Genomic DNA, 21,797 nt, shown 5'->3' with positions numbered 1-21,797 from the left:
TGCTCTAGAGTGACCTAACCTAAGAAGATAAGGAGAAACTTTGAAGGCTTCCTTAAAGTCACGGATAAATTTACTAAATACATTGAGAGGGAAGGGACATACTGGGGCATGGGCAGTAAGTTCAGTTACTTAGGAATCAGCGTCAAAAAAGAAAAGGAAAAGGATAAGCAAGTTGGGTGAAAAGTGGGTGAAAAATGGTGGGTGGTGAGATGTTGGGCCTTTGGTATGTGTGGGGTGAGGGAGAAAGAACAGTGAATATTTTCTCATCTTAACACTGCTACAATATAATGTTCTGTTCTGAACCGCTTCCTGCAAGAGAGATGGAGACCAACTGGTGGGAGAAAGGCAGGAAAAAAAAATCAGAGGAACTGCAGGGGTTGTTTGTGAGATTAGATTAAAGGAGCAATGAATATGTATAAGCTTGGCAGGGAATACACAAGATAGAACTACAGGAATGATCTCTGGCAGAAATTAGAAAACAAGTTGTTAGAAGAAACAACAAAATAGTAACTCTTGTGTGACTTTTCCCCCTTCTCAACAGATGATGAGAGCAGTCCTCCTGACATATTTGCAGTGGGATTTGAAGAGATGGTTGAATTAAGTGCAGGAAATATTGTGAATGCCAGGTAGGTTAAAAAAAAAAAAAACACAAGCCCCCATTCTTCAAAAGAACCATCCAACAAAAGCCTCCAGAGTTGCGCTTTGTCTGGTCAGGTATACAGAATGCTTCCTTCCAAGTCTGTAGCATGTTATCATAGCTAGAAATACGTTTAACAAATGGCACTGGGACTGTGCTGGAAGTGCTATTTCAGCCTCCATACAGTAGGACACACTGGTTTTTAAGTCTTTTAAATCTTTGCGTTGGCAGAGAAGGATTCTGATGTTTGACATTGTTTTAACACTTGTCCTTAAACCCCTGTCTAGTGTTGGAAAAATGTGCTTGGTGTCTCTAAACATAATTGACATTCATGTGGGAATTCTAAAAAGGAACAAAATGTCCCTGTGGCTAATCATATTTGTGAAAATTATTGCTCAAGGAGTTAAAGGCAAAGTCTGAGCTTAGCATGTCAGCGTATACAGTAGGTTGTGATCCATGAGAGTCCCTTCAATTCTGAAGGAGGAGTTGGGGTAGATCCTGAAAATGGTATTTCCCATGCTGATTCATCAGGCTGACTAGTTGTCTTTTTTAGGCGTGACAATTTACAGTAGTGTTTAGCAGGACTACTGAGCTGTCAGTGTACCTGCATGTATCAGTTGACTCTGGAGATAAGAAAAGGCTAGGTCTGAAAAACTGAAGGTAGATGCACAAGGCTTCAGCTGAGAACAGTTGATAGCTAACTCCTCTGAGGAGAACCAGTCACCTTCAAGTCAGAGAAGATCCAGAGATCTCTTTACTGAGCACAAGAAATCTTACAAGTCATGAGATTTGACATGCTTTTTTTTTCTTCTTATGATTACTACAGTCAGCTTACAGCATGGATCATTCCTTAACATAGCTGACAAAATTCCATCTCGTGTCCAGAAGTGGGATAGGCAGAAATACAGCTGTGCCTTGGCTCACTGACCCTGCTTGTCTGGGCTGGCTCACAAGCTGTCTCTGACATGCATCCTACAGCACTTCCAGTTCTGGAGGCAGCATGTGTAGAGCCTAATGGATTGTCTGTAAACCTAAAGCACAGTTAATCTGCTCATTTCATTGATTGTATGTGGTTTCTTTTGATTCCATTAAATGATTTTTTGTTTGTTCCAGTACAACGAATAGAAAGATGTGGGGAGAACAGCTTCAAAAGGCAATTTCCAGGACTCATCGTTACATTCAGCTGACATCAGCACAACTTGTTGGGGTTTGTCTTTTCATCTTCGTACGGCCCTTTCATGTCCCCTTCATCAGGTAATAAAAATAATTAATGAAGTTTGCATCTTCAGTAATGTCTGCTGTTGGAGTTTGGCCTAAGAGGGCAGGAGTGATTTTTCAGCTTGACGGGAATTGTACAGACCCGAATTCCAGTGTGGGAGAGACTTGTTTCCAGGTAGTGTGTTTGGTCGGGCATGCTCTAGGTGTGCACTTAGGGTTTACTATCTTCTTTGGAAAAAGAATGACCTGACCCAGTAAGTCCAAGAGTGTTTTGAGCATCAAGTGAAGGCATGTGCCCGTCTCTGCCTGAAGAGCAAGGTTTTACTTTCTAGCCCTCTCTTTATTGTTTCTGTGCAGAAAGAGGTCTGCTTCCAGACTTGAAAAGAATGATGGAAAAGGTGGAAAGAGAGGGTAAAGGGAGAGAGCTAATTTTGCCCACTGACATGTTACAGAATTGAGAGCTACAAGAGCCCATTAAGTGTTTGTCTCTACCAGAGTTCACATGAAACAGAACTATGTGCCTAGTTAGGAGGGTGCAGAGATGGTTGTCCTCAGCTTGCTAGAACTGATGTCCCTGGAGCCTGACCAAACTCCTCTTGCTCCTGGAAGATTCTCATTTTTATTAAAGAGGAAAGGTAAAGAGTACCAAGCCACAGGGATTTGTGCATAAAATGCCTTTGCCGTGGGCAAGAATTATTCACTAACTGAGAATTGGTAGGAAATGAGTAATTAGCTAGATCTATCCTAAGGCATCTATCTGTCCTAAAGTCTAGAGTGATCTAAACAGTGCTTTCCATTCCACATTAGGAGCACTGCATTTTGTGATTAAAATTTCAAGAGATGCCCTCTCTTCCCACTGATCTCATATCTACGGAGAAGATCAGTGCAGAGCTTGTGCAACAGCAAGTTCTTGCTGTAGGCTAGGTAGGGTAATGCCATCCTGGTAAACCTAACGGTCTTGCATGGCTGCATTCACAGTAATCTTTCTTCAGTGTGATTTTAAAAATGAATTATTTTGTTGATATTGTCCAGAGGAGGAGTGTTTCTGCCAGTATGTAACCTGGCTCACCAGAAATCTGAATAATCCACTAGGAAGTGCATGGTTTAAATGGAGATCAAAATCAGAAGCAGAATAGCACAGTGGTTCCCCTGCAGCTGTCAAGATGCTAGGAATTGGATGTAGCTCTTTGAAACTGAGAGAAAAAAGGAAGAGTTTGATTGTAGCAACTGAGTTTTGTTATTTAATGCTGGTGTGCTGCTACATATTATGTGAGTGTAATCAAACCTAACCTGTATGGTTCTGTAGCTTTTTCCGTGTCCAGAAAAGGAAAACAAAAATGATCAGAAGTGCGCAAAAAAAAAAGCTTCTGTACTTACAGAGATTGAAGAGATTGAGACAGAAGTTGGAGAGTACAGAAATAAAATGAGAGAATGGCAGAAGTTTATACAGCACTGAAAGGACTGAGGAAATACAAGTAGTTGAATGTACAGTGGGTTATCTCAACATAACCTTTGCCATGAATGAAAGTCCAATAAATATCAGTCAGCAATTGGATAGGCAGGCAGCAGGAAGGGAGCAGGAGTGAAAAGACGGAGCACCTGCTTCTTTCAGAGTACGTGAAACCCAACTTATCATAGAAAATCTTCATGGTCCTCTTTTGCCTCCCTGAGGGTGTCTTCTGGTGGTTTTCTGCAGTCAGGAAAGACAGGAAAATAAAGAGGAAAAAGAGGCAGGAGGGTAGAAAAGACAGGGAAAAGAGATACAGAAGATGGGGGAAAAAGAAAGATGAAAATATGAAGAGAGACACAAAGAGAGCCTGTAACATCCTGCATCATTCAGTCATCAATGCCTGACAGCAATGACTTAGTGTTTTTCCCCCTGCCCCTTGCTTAAAGCCAGTAGTACTCTAGTCTAGAGCTACTTGACTTCTATCTGGAAAGTAAAATTTTCTCAATGAGAAGGACATGTACACGGTGCTGGGGTTGATTTACAGCAGTGATCTCATCATTTGCTTATCTGATCAGACAGGCATGGTTTATTCTTCAAGTAGGCTGTCTGTCTGAGAGAAATTATCCTACAAGCAGGTGGCCTGCTTTGCCAAGCAAGTCACCTTCCTTCAGTAAAGAGTCTAAGTGTATGCTAATCATTACAGTGAAGCAGCATGTAATTAGCAACATGGAAGACCTAAGCAATTTGTCATCAAAACAGAACTCATCTTAGGAGTTAGGTGTCCAATAATCACTGATTCTATTGTATCTGATTTAACAAATTATGGGTTATGATCTGTTGCTTTTCAATTGACTGAAAAATCTGGCGCCAGCTGTAAAGTTGGGTTTCAACACATAGTTACACCAGTTGAATTGTTAACTGTCTGAAAATGGATTCCCATGTGGTCAAAACTGTAAAGGGGAATGTAATGGTAAAATTAGTTAATGTCACTAAGATCCTGATAAAGATAAACTTGAAATGTATAACCTGCAGAAGTTCCAACCCACTATTTCAGAAATAATGTTTTGCTGTAATGTTTGGAAGGACAAGAGGGTTGGGTAATATAATTTCAAGTAGTTTTATTTCTAGGCTATTATATTATACTTCATTTGAAACTTAAGTATTTGAACATTAAGAAACGTCACAGTCTGAAAGTTGTGCCAAACAACAGCAAGCTTTCGGTTCAGGTATCAGTTCATGGAGGGAAGGGACATGGCACTGTAAGCAGGCTTTAACTTTCTGTTGTAGTAAAAGTTAATTGAATGTTTGTCCCTGCAGCCATTTACTCTCCTCTCTTCTCTCTCTCTCTCTCCCCCTCTCTTTTTTATACAGGGATGTGGCAATAGACACTGTGAAGACAGGAATGGGAGGAAAGGCTGGAAATAAAGGGGCTGTGAGCATTCGTTTTCAGTTCTATAGTACTAGTTTCTGCTTTATATGCAGTCACTTAACTGCTGGGCAGACTCAGGTGAAGGAGAGGAACGAAGACTATAAAGAAATCACGCAGAAACTCAGCTTCCCAATGGTAAGAGTAAGTGTATATATGCTGAAAACATGGGAGGTAAAGGCTGTATCCTTACATTGGGAATGTTGGTCTTACGCTGTCTTTGCTGTCTTAGCACCCAATATAGCACTCGCTTTACAAAAGTTGTACACCTTTCAGAAAATACAGGTGCTGCACTGCTTGGAAGGTCCTGGCCTTTGGAGAGTTTTCAAGCTGATCCTTCAGGACAGTGAGGCTTAACTGACAAATCTGTAAGGCCTCATGGATGATATCTAGGTGACTGGTGGTAGAGCCAGAGAGCCTAGTATTGGTAGCTCTTGCTGGCACTAGTTAGTGGGGGTTCCTAACAGACCATCCGTGCAGCTCAGTACAGCAGTGCTTTAGCTGCTCCTGCCTGGGTATGGTGTATCAGTTCTTGGTCACCGAGAGGGGTACATTCTGTTCTCTACATTTTGTCCTCCGGAATGTGTCACTTTCAAGGAACTTCTGGCATTTCTCAGTGTGGCAAGTAGATGCTATTGGTCTGTATGAATAATTTTTCCTGTGAATGGTGTCAAATCGATCACTCTAGTGTTTTATTTCACACTTACCTCCTCAGGCCAGCAATTAACCCATGGGATATGCTAGTAGTGCTTCTTTTCCTCCCTTAATGTTGGTTGCTCTGATTTCCACAGTGTTTTCTTTTCCAGACCCCTTGGGAGTGGTCCTAAACCAGGGAGGGAGTGGACCGGTTTGTGTGTTCTGGATAGTCAGCAGAAAAGGGCATTTAAGTTGCAAAGCATAAAATTTTAACTCCCTGTGGTTTGCAAGGTTTAGGGAGTTGGCACATGCAGCATATGAATTAGTTGTGTTTTATGTAAAAAGCAATACTGACAGTTTGGAAGTCCTGCATAGAATATCTGTTCTATGTGATCATAAAGTTGTGCTTATAGTAGTTTTTCCTTGTAATACCTCATTAACTATTTTATGTCCTCTACCCTTACAATAGCTAAATGTACCTCGTGTGTCTAATACGTATAAAGAGTGCCCTCTAGTGCTATGACAGCTACAGCTCTGAAACGTTTCCTTTATGAATCCCTGGGTTTTAAGATGTTTATAGATTGAAAGAAAATGACTGGATAGAATATAGGATGGTAAACTTAGGACTGGAGTGAATTTTTATTGATATTTTATTTTAGTACATTTTCAAAACTATGGCATGTGCACCTAAGATCAAATGTGGAGTTTGTTCTTAATCAAGATCTTTGTTGCTTAATGTGCCTTGGTACATGTAGCAAGCACATTTTGTGTTTCATTTAGAGTAAGTAAATATATATATGTGAAATGTGCTAGGAAAACAGATTTTTAATGTATATACATGATAGCTAAACTGTGAATTTAAAACTGAAGTCCCAGTTCAGACATACCTTCAGAAAAGAGGGGGCAGAATCTGTAAACTGAATTGTTTACAAAATTCATCTCAGTGGGATGCAAAAGACAGTGAAGTAACTAGTTCTTTCTGAGATGAATTTTAATAAGTAGAATATGGTAAGTATGTGTTTCAGTATGTAGTAATCCAGAGAGACCGAGTTGTACATTTCACTTTAAAAGTTGTTTTCTTGAATGTGATTTAACATTAACCATTTTCTGTAACTGTAAACTAGGGACGGAATGTGTTCTCACACGACTATGTCTTCTGGTGTGGTGATTTTAACTATCGCATTGATCTAACATACGAGGAAGTCTTTTATTTTCTCAAACGTCAAGATTGGAAAACACTTCTGGAATTTGATCAACTGCAACAGCAAAAATCCAGTGGAAAAGTAAGGCAGCATGTCTCATTTGCTTGTGCTTTAAAGTTACCATCTTTTTGAATACCTGCATGTTGGCTTGTTCTGATTCCATGAGAGAAAGAAAAAGACACATTTTCAGATATTTGTTTGTAGTACATGAATGTAGTAATTTGTTTAAAAGTCAGAATGCTGCCTGTTCACGAGAAAATTGATAGATCACAATGGCACCTACCTCATCTATAACTTAATCAAAGAGATGGTATTTCTTTTCATAGATTTTTAAAGACTTCCATGAAGGGACTATTAATTTTGGACCAACATATAAATATGACGTTGGCTCAGAGGCTTACGATACAAGTGATAAGTGCAGAACCCCAGCCTGGACTGACCGAGTTCTTTGGTGGAGAAAGAAACTGCCTTTTGAAAAAACAGGTGTGTAGGGTCTTTTTTCCTTCCTTATTTGGAAATTGTTTCAATTTTCATCCAGAAGACATGTAAAGAAGGGGGAGTTGTGAATTCTGGGCTTCGAGAGCTATCTTTAGATGTGTCTCCTAGGCTTAGTCAAATTGCAGTGGCTTTACTAAAGATGTTATTTCAGCTTCATTGGAATAACTTGCAGAGATAGAGAGCCCTTTATTCTTGAATGTGTGAACAAAGACTTCATAACACAGACTGAAAAGGTGGTAGGAGCTAGCTGAAGAACTGAAAACAACCTAGCTGTGGCAATCTAGAAATTATTGTGTTGCTTTTCAACAGAATTATTACTCCACATAAAGTTCCTATGCTATAAAGGCCAGATTCATAGTTTGTCTTGTCCTCAGTAGTTGTGTAAGCACTTTTCTGTAACTTCTTGTGCCTTGGTAACTCCTAGGAACATTTCTGCTACTTTCTGGACTGGGGGGAGATTTCATTAATTAGTGCTTAGAAAGTACTTGGAGATCATTTGTGGCCAGCACAACAGACGTACCATATACAATTTTCATTTGTTATTCAGAAGATACAATAGCAAAGTGAGAAAGTATTTCTTTGTGTGTCCAGGGACAGTTTTCATAACTGTTCTCTCAGTCTGTAGGTACATCTGTGTCCAACTATTTATAAAGTCTGCACAACTTCATATTAAAAGTGTTATCACTGGAGAAGTAATTTGGTTTGTGCCTGCAGATGTGATTTTTTTTCACAAGTCAGGGAGCTACTACCTGTAATCCAAGTCATACCATGAGTACTTCTAATTAAGTGTAAAAACTACAAAGCAAAACGGAGAAGACATGTTGATATGATACCGAGTTATTCACACTTATTTAAGGAAATCAAAATAAAGTAAAACAAGGAGCTTAAACGATTTATAGAGGTGTAAGGAGACATAATGAAGTTAAAACATTGTGAGCATCTCTCTTGTGCTGGCTGTCCCTATTTTAGGAGAAGGAAAACCCTTCAGCATTTTCAAATCTTGTTATTTATTTTGCATGGCAAGACCAGCCTTTGGGAGGACTTCAGTGAATGGAATGCACGCAGAATGTGGGACCCATCTAGCTGGTCTGCAAGAGCCCACTCTGTGTAGGAGTGGAGGCAGGTTCCTTGCTTTGGAGCTTGTAGGCCTTCCACAGCCAGCTCATGTGGGGATATGACTGTTTGCCCCTCTTCCCAACCCTGCTAGGGTTTTCTAATCAGTTTGTCACCAGAGTTCTCCTTTCTGCTGGTGGCAAAGCTCTTTTGCCTCTCAGCTCCAATTCTTTTCCCTTGCTTTTTTTTTTTTTTCTTTTTCTTTTTAGCTATAGGCTAGAGGACTACTTGCTTTCTAAAAGGAAAGTGCAGCCCCAATGTGAGTGATTAGGGAGAAATGCCATATTCCATGTTAACTCATTTTCAGCTCCGCAGGCAAGAAATACAGTTATCCATTAGCCCAAACAGTGACCTAAAACCTTTTATTGTTATTGACAGCAATGTAATACCTCACTGCAGCATAATGTCTGGAGCACTTTCTGTCACCTTAGTGCCTTACAAAGAAAGTATTTTTAGTTTGGATTTGCATGAGGTTGCTTTTTCCTTTTCTCTTCACTCCCTGCGTACTGTTAAGGTGTGCAGTGTATTTCACAAGTACCGTGTCTGTTTCCATGCTCAATAAGGGGCCAGGAGGAAAAATACTAATATGAGCTTTGGTCAACCCCAATTGTGCAGGTAATTGACTGAGGGACATTCAGATTACCATTTTGCAGGTGTCTTAATCTAGTGATCACCTGTCTCTTTTGCACTCCCTGTCCTTTCTGTATTTTGCTTTCTATTTCCTAATTTCTAAATCTTTTGGGATACAAGCTCTTCTTTGAATGGCATACACTGGAACAATTGGGGGGAAAAAAAAACCCACCTCCTCCCACTGCTAGGGTATACGAAGTACTTCTTAATAAAATCTCTCTTCACTGTTAGTAAAAACAGCTTTAAGTGGGTTTGAAATTATGTTTTGTGCTGCACAGCTGGAGAAATCAATCTTCTAGACAGTGATCTGAATGCAGAAACTAAAGTCAGGCACACTTGGACCCCTGGAGCCTTGATGTACTATGGGAGAGCGGAGCTACAAGCGTCTGACCACAGGTAAAGTCCTAAGCAAATAATCAGAAGTGCCACAAGGCTCGAATGTGTCATACCCAATTGTACCTTCAGAGTGAGGGATGGAGTCTGATTCTAACAGGCACTCCATGCTTATTATCTGTTCACTGTCCTGTTTGGATTATTCTTGCGGTGTTTTTTTTTTTTTTTTAACCATGGTGGAGAGTATCTATGGTTCTGTATTTGTTTCTGCTGCACTGTAATCTCAGCAAGGGTTGGATAAGTTGCAGCAACAGGGATAGAAAATTGAGGGCTTTCTGTTGCTTGCTTTTGGAAAGCTCCAATACCAAACCAGGCTGCTTTCATAGACTCCCACTCAGCTTGCTGTGGGAGGAGAGGGTGGTGGGCCAGTGTGGCCTGAAGGGGTGTAAGCCATGTACATAGGGCCAGGTGTGACCTCTTCATAGTAATAGTGTTAAGCTTCTGGTCTTCCCTTAGAAATGGAGATTGCAGAAGGAGGTGAAAACAAAGACCAGTGCCTCTGGCTGGTCCCTATCTCATTAGCTTCTCTTTAGGGATATGAATGACCTTTCTTTGGTAAACTTGCTACTGCTTCACTTCTGTGAAACAAATTCTCTAATAAATACACCCTGAAAGTGCCCTTGTGTTCAGAATAATCTTTGTCGCAGCCCTTCTAGCCCTCTGGAAGTACTACGATATTGTTCCTCCCAGCAGCGCTCGGTGACCCACCGTAAGTGGTTCTGTGGTCCTCATGGCGCTCTTGCATGCGAGGACTGTTCTGTATTCCTCCAGCAATGAAAGAACATGCCTCTTGCAATCAATTTCTCTGTGTCAAGGCTTTGACATTGCTGTGTTCGGCAAAGCACAGTGGAACTGCCGCACTCATTATATAGGACCCTGAGGATGCAATCTGTGAAACACGGCTCTCGTACGTTGGTTTTCTATTTCAGCAAACTTGACCGCAAAAAGTGCTTTTTAATTACAGTCAGCAGGTTTGTTTTCCCAAGGTTTGTGCTGGAAGAAAAAGGCTTAGCTATATCTTTGTGACATATGGAAATGCATTATGATTCACTGTGTTTGTAGAAATAGCTAACTTTCCTATATGCTTTTTTTTTATAGTGAATGGTGCAAAGCTGAGCCAGAGGAGGTTCAGACTAGATATAAGGGAAAATTTCTTTACAGTGAGGGTTGTCAAACACTGGAACAGGCTTCCTACCGAGGTGGTTGATGCCCCATGCCTGTCAGTGCTCAAGAGGCATTTGAATGATGCCCTCAATAATCTGCTTTAACTTTTGGTTAGCCCTGAAGTGGTCAGGCAGTTGGACTTGATCTTTGAAGGTCCCTTCCAACTGAACTACTCTACTCTACTCTACTACCACATTATACACATAGAGAATTTTGTCCTTAGGTTTTGGAAGACAGACATCTTTACGTGGCCATGTCTAGCAGAAAATAATGTATTGCCATCCTATTCTGTTTAAGAATGAGCAAACTATCCTGGTATTTTTGTCTAGGGGTTAGCCAGAAGTGCTACACACAATTGTTACTTGAATTTGTCTGTGGTGTGTCCTTACTGTTACACTCAGCTTATGCAGGACTGGTGAATATAATTAATCTACTCAAGGCATGGTTTTCCACTGCAGGAAAAATGAAACAGTCCATCAGACTCCAAACTTCTGGGCTATATTGCCAGCTGCAGTGCTTTCTTGCTGTGAGACCTTAAGTAATTTGTTCTGCCTCTCTTTCTGTGTAGAAGATAAATAATAATCACTTCTTTCTAAGGTATACCAGGCTTAATTAAATATTTGTAATGAACTTTGACATTGTGGAGTTAAAAATGAGCACAGATACATGGAGTTGATATGTTTGTCCTTCACACAACCAAATTCTTGCATGTCCTACTGTTTAACATTGTTTTTAATGTCATATAAGCATTTCCTATTGGGTTACGTTAATTTTAAATAAGCATTTTTCCTTTGTTTCACGTAGGCCTGTGTTAGCTATTGTAGAAGTGGAAGTTCAGGAAGTTAATCAAGCTGCTCGTGAGAGTGTTTTCCAGGAAGTGTCATCTTTCCAGGGACCGCTGGATGCCACAGTAGTGGTAAATCTGCTGTCACCAACGCCAGAAGAGAAAAACGATTTTCCTGAGGACTTGCGTACAGAGCTCATGCAAATGTTTGAGGATTATGGCACTATTGTTCTGGTCAGGTAAATCTGAGATCTGAGATGGCATACCATCATCATTCAAAAACACAGACTAGCAATTCCCTTTTTGTCCCGACAGAATTAATTTTGTATTAGGAAGTAGTACGTGGAATTCCTTTACTGCAGGTTGAATTCTTCATTAGAAATGTATATACGCATGTTTTGAGTATCTTTTACCTCTCGTCAGCCCGTTAAAGAAAGGGTCTACCAACATTCCTGTCTAAATGAAAGAGAACTTTATTCAGTACAGCACCACAAAGCAGAGGCTTTGATGTGAGTCATCACCTTTAGACTCAGGCCTCATTTACGGGCATTGCTTCTGCTGGCCTTGCTTCACTTCCCCTGAGGAGGTCTGCTGTCTTCCAGCACTCTTTCACACTCACTAGGATTTCCTGGCTGGCTCTCATTTCTTCTGAGGGTTGTTTTGCTTGTTTTGGGTTGTTTTTGAAGAGTATGGAGGATGCCTGATCCTTCTGCAGAACACCGCAGAGCAGTTTAATTTCATTCTGGTTGATTCTGTACAGGGTTCCAGCATAGTTATGGGACTTCTATTATTGAGAAACACAGGCAAAACAGGACAAGATCTGAAAGGTGACCTGGAAAACAAGACTAGAAAATTGTTACGTTTTATTTGACCCACTTATTGATAGAGAAAACTGACAACCATCAGGTATTATGAAGTACCAAATATAAGTCGAGGGTCCAAAAGGAGCCCTGCAGGAACAGCACCACCTTGCTTGTGAAGGAATGGAGCAAGAAAAGAAGATGCTTTAGTTTCTGTTTTTGTTTTAAATTGCTTGACAGCTTGATGGGATACTAATACTAGGGGACACTGCATGCTCTCTGATGTGAGAGAGATGCAGAGCCAAGGAAGGTAGTACAGAGGGAGTATGGTTAGCAGACTAGATATCCTATCAATATCTGCTGAGATGTTAGTACTGCTGCTTCAGGGACAACCTAGTTAAGGGCATGATGCTGGGTTCACACAGGAGAGGATGGGGGAAGAGGAAGAGCTCAGCTGGAATTCACAGATCACTTGCTCCTCCTTGAAAAATTGTGAGTAAAAACACAATGAAAACCAAATAAAATAGCTGTACTGTGGTTGCATTTAAGGCTTTTTATTCACTTGTGAAGTGAGATGCGCTGTTTTCTCTCCTCTGCCTTTTTTTTTATTTACTAGGATCAGTGGAGGTCAAATGCTGGTGACGTTTGAGGACAGCCAGTCAGCGCTTCGTGTTATGGATATAGATGGTGTCAAGGTAAGACCACCTCAAACCTATCATCATAATTTCCTACCAGATTTCTCAGAAGTGGTTACTTAGAATGAGGTAGTTAAGTTTCTAGCTAAATCAAGTGACGTTATTTTGAAGAAGTGTAGTGCTTACAAAGTCCTTAGCTTTCGCAGCTGCTGAGGCTTTTAATGAAATATTTATTTCAGGAGGTCAGGAAGTCACTTTTCTTGGAGCTCCCAAGCAGTGCTTAGGAACTGGCCTGCGATAACGCTGCAGAATACATGGGCTTGGTCATTGTTTTGGCACTTGAAGCAGTTCTCTAGAGGTTATGTGACTTGATACTGTTGCCAAAGCATCCTCCTGATTATTGTTTAGAGATTTTTGTTTCTCTTAAGTGTACGAAATAAACTTCTACCAAGCTCAAACAACGTGATTCATTGTCCTCCACGGTAAACTCAGCACTAGCTGTAAGTGTTTACCTTTTTGGCCCCTGCTCTTCCTTCCCACACATAGACACTACACTTCATCAACCCCCTCATTCATGCTGACTGTGTGTGGGGCTGCATTGTAAACTTAACACTGAAGTAATGGATTTAACCCTTTGTTCTTCTTTCATATTTGGAGTTTCATCTTTGAATTGGGCTCATTTAATCAATTAATTTATAGCACAAAATCAAACACAGTTGTACGTGTACAATGTGTCAAGAGACTCAGAACCAGAGACAGGAACTTTCCAAATGAATGTGGCTGCCAAAGCTGCTGTTTTGGATACACCTTACCCCAAAATGTCATGAAGCAACTCACATAAGCAGCTGCAATCTTTATCTGTTCAATAATATACTTTATGTATACACAAACCATCATATTTGGGATTTCTGAGGAAAGACTCTCCTTACAGATTGCAGCAGGTAGCAAGTTTCTATCTGTTTTAAAGCTACTGACTCAAAAATGGAACCCTCCCACACCATTATTACTATCGCAGTATCATTTTGATGATAGCTGATATTTCACCTATTTCTCAAGTAATTCCCAAATGCAGCAGCACAGCTTTTGAGCTTTGAAGCTAATTTTCTTTCAAGAATATTGTTACAGTCTGAAAACTTGGTTATGGGGGTAGGAGGTGTGCTTCCTTTTCATTTATCTTCTGAGATGAAGCTTTAGTTATATCAGTTTCTGTCAGGACTTGCTTATTTTGTTCAGGTGTACTTATTTTGTGAAATCGCTTGGCAAAGGGGAAACAATTTTGTTTGTTTTAGGTTAGAGGCAGAACAGTGAAGATCCGACCCAAGACCAAGGACTGGCTAAAGGGACTTCAGGAGGAAATTGCTCGAAAACGGGACAGCATTGTCCCCATGTCCCCCACAGCAAACTCCTGTCTTCTGGAAGAAAATTTTGACTTCTCAAGTTTGGACTATGACTCAGAAGGTGAGAAGCAGGTTTCTAAGCCTAGCTGTGAGAAATTGTTTCGCCGACTTTGATTGCACAGAGCAGGTACAGTATGAGTGCAATCAGTATCTTCATTTGCAATAAAACCACGCTTCTTAAAAAGAAGATTGTAACTAAAGCCATGGTTAGGATTGTCCTAACAATTTAGTGTTATAAACTACGTTAGCAAATCCTACGTGTGGTACAGTTGTCTGTGTAGAAACAAAATGTAGTGAAGTGCAGGTTACAAAAAGAGCTTGCCCAACCTGTATATTAAATTAATTCATTGATAATAAGGAGAGACGGAGAATGTATTTGCTCATTAAATCTGTGTATTTTATGTTTTAATTCAGGTGATATAGTGGAGGATGAAGATGATTATTTAGATGATGCTTTGTGTCAACAGTTAGAAGCAGACTCAGCAGAAGATTTGCCTGATGGCTCTGGACACTTTGCATCCGCAGCTTTTTCAAACAAATCTGGACAAAACCCACAGCTGTACAAAGGTAAATTATGTACATTCCTTAAAGTAAGACCTGGATGTTTGTTGTTTGTTCTCCTCTTGTCTGTATTCCCCTGTTCATTTATATTTTGATTGTAGGTCCTTCAAAGATAATGATCATCTTTTTGATACATATCTGTACAGTGCTCAACCCCTATCAAGTTTGTGACTGTAACTGAGGCCCTCAGGCAACAAGAACAATACAAATAATAAAGCTTAGATTCTCCTTCTCTTCAGCCCAGGGCAAAGTAGTAATGCTTAGAAATGCTGGTTTCCGTTTAAAGTCATGAGAAATTAAGTCTTTTTATCCATTTGGTGCTGTTGTACAGCACCAGGGCATAAAATACAAAATCATCTGTACTTTATTTTCTCATTGGTGAGGGACAGAGCAAAATCAAACGAAAGGATTGCTGTTGATTTGGTGATGGGCTTTGCCTGTATATGTAAAGGGTATTGCTTACCCTTTAAGCAATAGTTGTGGCAGTGCAGTCTGGAGTAAGCTGGACTGTCCAGGAAGTTTTGTTCAAACTGACTTCAAAAGAAGCCTAAAATTACTCCTTTACTGCTATTTTATTTCTGAAGAAGTCAAGGTTCACACTGCAGGTGTATTCATTCTTTTAGTGCTTTGCAAGTGTGTTGCCCTTTTTGTCTGGTCACCTGGCTTGTTTGCATATTACTACGAAATTACTTGGTAAAGAGAAGTTAATGCTGTGAAAAGAATACTGATATAAACTGCAGCAGGAACTAGCCACAGCAGCAGTTTTATTATGTTGGGGTGCGATCAGGACATGCTTTACTGGCCAAGCATGGACAGGACGGATCACACATCAAACACTTCCCCAGTGATTCAGGAGCTGTCTTTCTGCACTCTCACAGAAGTGAGTTTTATGGCATAAAAGTGCAAACTTTTATACCTTCAAAGGGTGAGTCAGAAGTAGAGTTCGTAAAGATTAAATAAAACTGCTAAGTTTACACAGACAGATGTTCCAAGCCATCGCAGTGATGTACAGCTCTCCTGCCCACCTGAAGTCACATGCTGCGTGCAACGTGGGAACAGACCCAGAAACAAAGCCCCGAGCCAAGGAGTGATCTGTCATTATTAAATGCAGTGAAAACAATCACTTTGTGTTATAGGATGAGTTGCCCTCCGAGCACCTCTGGCCTGCTCTGTGAGGATTCATTATGCCACAGAGAATTGCAGTGATTCTTTTCACCCATGCTAACTCTTCTCCAGCAAAGATATCAAAAAGTAAATAGAGGCTATAAAGTATAGTTTGAAGGAGGTGAAGGTTGGTGTCACGCTCTCACACAAGTCAAAATATGATACATTCAATCCATCTTGAAAGTCTCTGCAATTTCAGATGCCTCCATAAAGCTTCCAATTCTACCTGAGTGTCTTGTAATCAAAGGTGTGGTGATTGTAGAGCTGGTGTTAGACATGGATGGAAACCAAGGACAGGAGCACGGTGGTGTGTGTGTGTGTGTTTCAGAGGTCAGAGAATAGCCTCACAAAACTGATGTTCCTGGGAGCCACTGCCAAAAACCAGCAGTCTTTTTAGGGGGGGGGGATTGAATGGCGATGGCTGACTTTTTTGTGTTTTGCTCAGTGTTACTGCCAGAATTTCAAGCTGCGCCTTTAGGTGTCTGCATGACTCCTTGGATCCTACTGATGAGGCCATAGCTGTTGCTTAGAAGTACAGAAAATGCGGAGGGAGGAGGGGGTAGGTTGGGCAGATCACAGGCTGCGTCTCTGCGGCTGCCATCCGGTGCTGAGTGGGAGCAGGAAATTGTGAGGGAGCTCAGCATTCCCTGCAGAGCACGGCTTTTTGAAAAACGGGAATTTTTGTACAAATGCCTAAAGCATGAGGGACTGCTGTTTCTCAATTCCTTCCCCATCCTCTCCAAACCACAGGGACAAAACTAAACCCAGTGGATTTATGGCCCTAGAGACTGTATCTGCATGGCTGGGCAGGGAAGGGAGGTGAGAGAACCGAGGTGAAAGATCTCAGTGCAGCCGACTGGGAGAATAAGCAATCCCTACTCCTCTCCTCTCCAGCTGTCAGAGAGGCTTAGGTGGGATGAAAGGGCAATAGTCTAGTCATTTAAGGTGCAATCAAGGGCTGTCACATTGAGGCAGGTGTTCCTGTTATGAAACATTGCTGGAAAGCAGAGATGTGATGAGTGAGCGATTCTGACAGGTTTTTCTCTGGCATGAAAACAGTTCTGAGCAAGGAAAGCTGCCTAATCTTCAGAGGGAATTTCAGTGTTCAGGAAGGAGGAGCAGGGAACCGACCATGACGAGCCTTCTCGTGGCTGCACGTCACAGTTTGAATGATGCCAGTTGCTGAAGTCTGCCTCTGAAAAGCCGACAGTGTAACGAGGTGACCAGTAACCCTGAAATCAAAGGCGGGCAGTCTTTTTGTCAGTGGCAATGCCGATAAATGCTGGAGAAGGAGAAAGAGAAATAAATGTTTGACAAAAGGGTAGATGTTTCTTGGAGTGGGAGACGTTCAGGGGGAGCAGAGCAGTACAAAAAAGGAGCCGCCCAGATTTGGTGCATTTCCTCCAGTGAGTATCTGACACAGACCCTTTCTATAATTTCCCTAGATGATACAGCCCTGGCTGACCTGAAGCAGGAGCTGGAGCGAAGTGGGGAGCGCCACCGCCGCTCTCCAAGCAGGTCCCTGTCCGTTCCTAACCGGCCTCGGCCGCTTCAGCCACCGCAGAGGCCTCCTCCTCCTGGTGAGTTTCACTTTCTTAACTGGGTGTTTTCCCCAACTCAACAGTTAATTATGTGCCATTGCTGGGTGACAAAGAAAGTTAAATTGTTCTGAAATGTCAGGCTGTTGATACGCTCGCTTCCCAGTCTGTTTCAGTCTGACTATGGCTGCAGCTAGCAATGGGAGAAGGTCTGTCCTTAGGACGACAGATGCTCCACAGAGAAAGGCCCTGTGCTTTAGTGAGGATGGAGTGACCTTACTAACTCATCACTCAATAAAAATAGTACCATTATTTATTCCTGATGACTTAAAAAGTTATGTTTTCTTACAGTTTTTTGTTTGTTTGTTTCTGACGTAATTGTAGTCTTCTTTTAAAAAGCTTTAACAAAAATTCTTGTTCTGCACAGTATCTGTCCTTTTCTGCCTGGCAAGCAATTCTTGCTTGTTGTTGTGTTCAGTGAGGCACAAGGAGAATGGAGCTGTTTACCAAAACTCTACTCACCTGAGGGGCCATCAGTGCTGTACAGCTCCTGTTTTTATGGATGCTTCTGGATGAGTGATGATTGCTAGATCAGCATAATCACGTCAGCCTTCTGCATAACAGAAGCTATGCACCGCTTTTTTTTCATCCCAAAAGCCTCTCTTCTTTACATATTTTCCAGTCTTAATTTAAAAGTTCTGTCAGACTCGCTGGTATCAGTACTTCTGTGCCTGGAAGGCAGCGTTAACGCTCGGCTGAGGTAACCAAATTGTTAAATGAAAGCAAGGCTAACTAGGAAACTGCTTCCTGAAACAGTTCAAGATACCATCATTTTATTTTTTCACCTGAGACTAAACCAGTAACAGTTTCAGCTCATGACTCCTCCTAGATCAAAGTGTTTTTGCTCTTGGCACCAGGACAGAGGGACTCAAGGTCCCTGGTGTCCCTCAGGAAGGTCTTGCCTAAACGTGCCCGTTGCCTGGAGGAGCAGGAGGGTGGCAGCATCTCCTTCATTTCCCAAAAACCCTTTCAAAGAGCATGGGGTTTGCACCATAGCAGGTACAACATTGTACCAGCTGTTGAATCTAACAGGCCGTTTTTGTTCCTCTTTCAGCTGGAACATCAGGCAAAAAGTCCTCCTCGGATGGTTCCCTCTCCTCAGGAAACCACTCCACCTGCTCCATCTTGGCAACGGCGAAGCTGCTACCTGGAGCCCCTCAGCAGCCGGTGAGCCCTGCCCCTCTGCGGCCGCGTGGCATCATCCCGATCTCCCCCATCCACACAGACACCGAGCATCACGTACATGATGCACCTGTCATACAAGGAAGGAAGACAATCGCTTGCCTGAGCTAGAAAGGCCAAGATGAATGCGTTGTACTGTCAGACCAGACTGCAGGACCTGATGCACCCCAGAAAAAAATGTATTAAATTGTAAAAAATTAAAAAGGCCAAAGACAGGGAGAGAGAACAGTGCACAACCAGGGCACTCTTCTTGGTTTATCTCACATGTTGCTTTCTGACAGATGCTAACTTGAATTTTGAGCACCATGATAATGTGCTTTAATTCTTTTCTTACCTCTTTTGGATGGGCTACACTAGTGTCTAGCATGTGGGAAGAGTTCACTCACCATTGCCAGCAAGGCTGCCAGCCCTCTCAGCAGGGAAACCAAGACCTGAATGTGGAAACACCTCCCCCCTCCTCTCTTCTTAGATGGAAACCCTAACATACTGAACGAGGGATGGCTGAGGACCAGGTGTGGTCGTAAGCCATCCACGCGTCTCCTCAGCAGATAACCAAGACCTAATACCTGCCAAAAGACTCCCCACCCTTTCCATAGTGTTCATAGATTGTTAAATAGCCACTGGCAAAACCAGAACTTTACAGGTGTTTGAGCTTAACCGTAAGATTACAGGTGTACCAGAAAGAACAGTTCTCTCCAGATTACTCATTCTTGTATTTCTTTAAAGCCTAAAGTCCGGACTGGGATAAGCAAACCTTACAATGTCAAGCAGATCAAAACCACCACAGCTGAGGAAGCAGAAGAAGCTATTAGATGTCTTATGGAAGCTAAAGGAGGTGAGCACAGATTCGTAACGGACTTCCAAAAATCTTGAAATAAAGAAGTCTGTAGGTGTATTTATCTTTCCCCCAGATGCATTTATTTCTATTCAGAAGCTCAGCTGAACACTGACATACACGTTCTTGCAAGATTGTGCTTAGTGTTAGTCACTGTCAGTTTTGATAATGCTAGCCTTTTTTTTTTTTTCCTAGATGAGTTGTATATTTTCTTGTAGAAGCTGTTACTAGGAGCAGCTTGGGTTATTTATGTCCAGATTCAGTCTGAAAAATTGAAAGATAAAGATGGGATCTTCCTCAACTGCTTGTGTTACCTGAGAGTTGCATAAAAGATAGTTGCTGCTCCATTTATTGAATGCTCACTATTCTGAGCAGAACTTACAGACCAAGTACAGCTGTGGGGGAAATAACCTGGATTCTGCTCGCATTTGAACAGGAATTGTAGTTGTTACCTAGATAGAAGTTTGTACTACTTTTAGCTTCAGAATCTCTGCTGAAAGGCTACTTCATGTATTAGGATCTATACCTAGGCCCTAGAGATAAAAGGGCAAATTAGAACAGGAAACTAGGTAGAGCTTCGTTTCTGAAACTCGAGCCCTGTGAGTATACCCTCCAGGGTTGGAAGTAGTCTTTTTTTTGCTGATGCATATAAAAGAAAGAATGCAGTATGATGGGAGGTTGCTATGTGAGTTTGCAAGGCTCTCTGTTTACAAACAAAAAGGGCCATTTTTTTTCTTGTAAATACAGCTAATGCAGTCTGGAACGATCCAATTTAATTAGAAATATCTTTAAGGCATTTTGATGTTTGTTCCTCAGAGAGTGCCGTGCCTTTATCTGTGAAGTCAGATATACTCCCTGTTAATTCTGAAATTCACATAAAGCATTTCACTCAGCTTGTGTAAGGAAACTTACCTGGTCAGCATCACTTTCAATTGCCCGTGCTCTACCACGCAGTAGGATTTACAGTTCTCCACAAATGATCTCCAAGAGGTGCTCAGTGCTGTTATCTGTTTGATCCAGATCAGGAAACCCAGGCAAAAGGAGACTCAGGACTTGAGCCCAGTGCTTCAGAACCCCCAGGCAGGGTTCATCCACTGGGCCAAATGGCTGACACAGCACTGCTGTGTTGGCATGAAGTATTTCAAACAGGGAAATTCTTCCCTAACTGCTGTTTACAAATGTAAACGTTCTAGAGACAGGCTCGCCAAGGTCCATTTATTTCTAAACCCTACATTCCATACCTGAGCACTGTTCCCTTCAGGCATGCACAGTTTGGAAAACACGATTGTGAAAGAAATCATCTTGATGCTACATTTCTGATCAAGCCAAGACAGTAACTGGTTTTGCTTTTCAGGATTACAGGAAGATGCACCGAAGCCTGCTCCAGCTAGAAACCAAATGTTGACCAAACCCGAGCCTCTCCCCAGCATCACAAAGTCACCATCATTCCCAGGGTCGCAGACAGGACCAGTGCTTGTGCCCCATCGCCCACCACCCAAAGTTCCAACCACAAGGAAGCCAGCACCGCTACAAAGGACCGGAGTCAAGATGGAAAACGTGAGTTGCAGCAAAAGGCATCCAACCTTCCTTTACACAGGGTGAGGAAGGGGCAGGCTGCTAAACAGTTTTTAGGAAGCCCTGTTATTTAAAGTGTACCCAGTTCTTATTCAATGGGCACTGAAATGGTTTCGTGTATTGCAGTCTTTAAGGGCATAACAAGATACCAGGCAGTCAGAAAGGAAAGGAGCCTGAGTTCCTTACTCAGCCTGTTTGTTGGTCTCTTCTCTTAGATTTTGTTACTTTTCTTCTGTTTTGGCTAAACATTGTCAAAGCGTATGGAACTGAATGTAAAAATGGCTTGTCTCTAACGCTCTACTTCCCCTATATCTCCAGATCGCATCACATTCATTTCATAGATTCACCGAATGGTTTCAGGTGGAAGGGACCTTAAAGCCTACCTAGTTCCTGCCCCCTGCCATGGGCAGGGACACCTCCCACCAGACCAGGTTGCCCAAAGCCCCATCCAGCCTGGCCTTGAGCACCTCCAGGGATGGGGCATCCACAGCTTCTCTGGGCAGTCTGTGCCAGGGCCTCACTGCCCTCACAGTAAAGCATTTCTTCCTTATATCTGATCTAAATCTAACCTTTTTTAGTTTAAAGCCATTACCCCATGGCCTGTTGCTTCACTCCCTGACAGAGTCCCTCCCCAGCTTCCTGCAGGCCCCCTTTAGGTACTGGAAGGCCGCTGTAAGGTCTCCCTGGAGCCTTCTCTTCTCCAGGCTGAACAACCCCAGCTCTTTCAGCCTTTTTTCATAGGAGAGGTGCTCCAGCCCTCAGATCATCTTCGTGGCCCTCCTCTGGACTCATTCTAATACTTCCATGTCCTTCTTGTGCTGGGGGCCCCAGAGCTGAACGCAGCGCTCCAGGTGGGGGTCTCACATGAGCAGAACCTGTTCCTAAGGAACACCCTTTAT

At 42.1% G+C, this 21,797-nt stretch overlaps 1 protein-coding gene across 5 annotated transcripts in view; it reads left to right on the top strand.

The window, feature by feature from the left end:
* SYNJ2 (synaptojanin 2) overlaps positions 1–21,797 on the top strand; it is a 64,275-nt gene that overhangs the window by 39,103 nt on the left and 3,375 nt on the right. For all 5 annotated transcript variants that reach the window (XM_035538606.2, XM_035538605.2, XM_035538607.2 and 2 more), the window contains 14 exons: positions 542–626; positions 1,751–1,891; positions 4,677–4,869; positions 6,492–6,650; positions 6,896–7,052; positions 9,089–9,206; positions 11,172–11,390; positions 12,568–12,646; positions 13,876–14,044; positions 14,398–14,550; positions 17,154–17,288; positions 18,361–18,473; positions 19,215–19,323; positions 20,678–20,880. In XM_035538606.2, coding sequence (XP_035394499.1) covers positions 542–626; positions 1,751–1,891; positions 4,677–4,869; positions 6,492–6,650; positions 6,896–7,052; positions 9,089–9,206; positions 11,172–11,390; positions 12,568–12,646; positions 13,876–14,044; positions 14,398–14,550; positions 17,154–17,288; positions 18,361–18,473; positions 19,215–19,323; positions 20,678–20,880 — 2,033 coding nt within the window. The remainder of the gene's footprint in view (positions 1–541; positions 627–1,750; positions 1,892–4,676; positions 4,870–6,491; positions 6,651–6,895; positions 7,053–9,088; positions 9,207–11,171; positions 11,391–12,567; positions 12,647–13,875; positions 14,045–14,397; positions 14,551–17,153; positions 17,289–18,360; positions 18,474–19,214; positions 19,324–20,677; positions 20,881–21,797) is intronic.

The sequence above is a fragment of the Cygnus atratus genome, chromosome 3 (assembly GCF_013377495.2).
Source record: "Cygnus atratus isolate AKBS03 ecotype Queensland, Australia chromosome 3, CAtr_DNAZoo_HiC_assembly, whole genome shotgun sequence".
Taxonomy (NCBI): Eukaryota; Metazoa; Chordata; class Aves; order Anseriformes; family Anatidae; genus Cygnus; species Cygnus atratus.
This window is presented reverse-complemented; position numbering and strand designations above follow the sequence as displayed.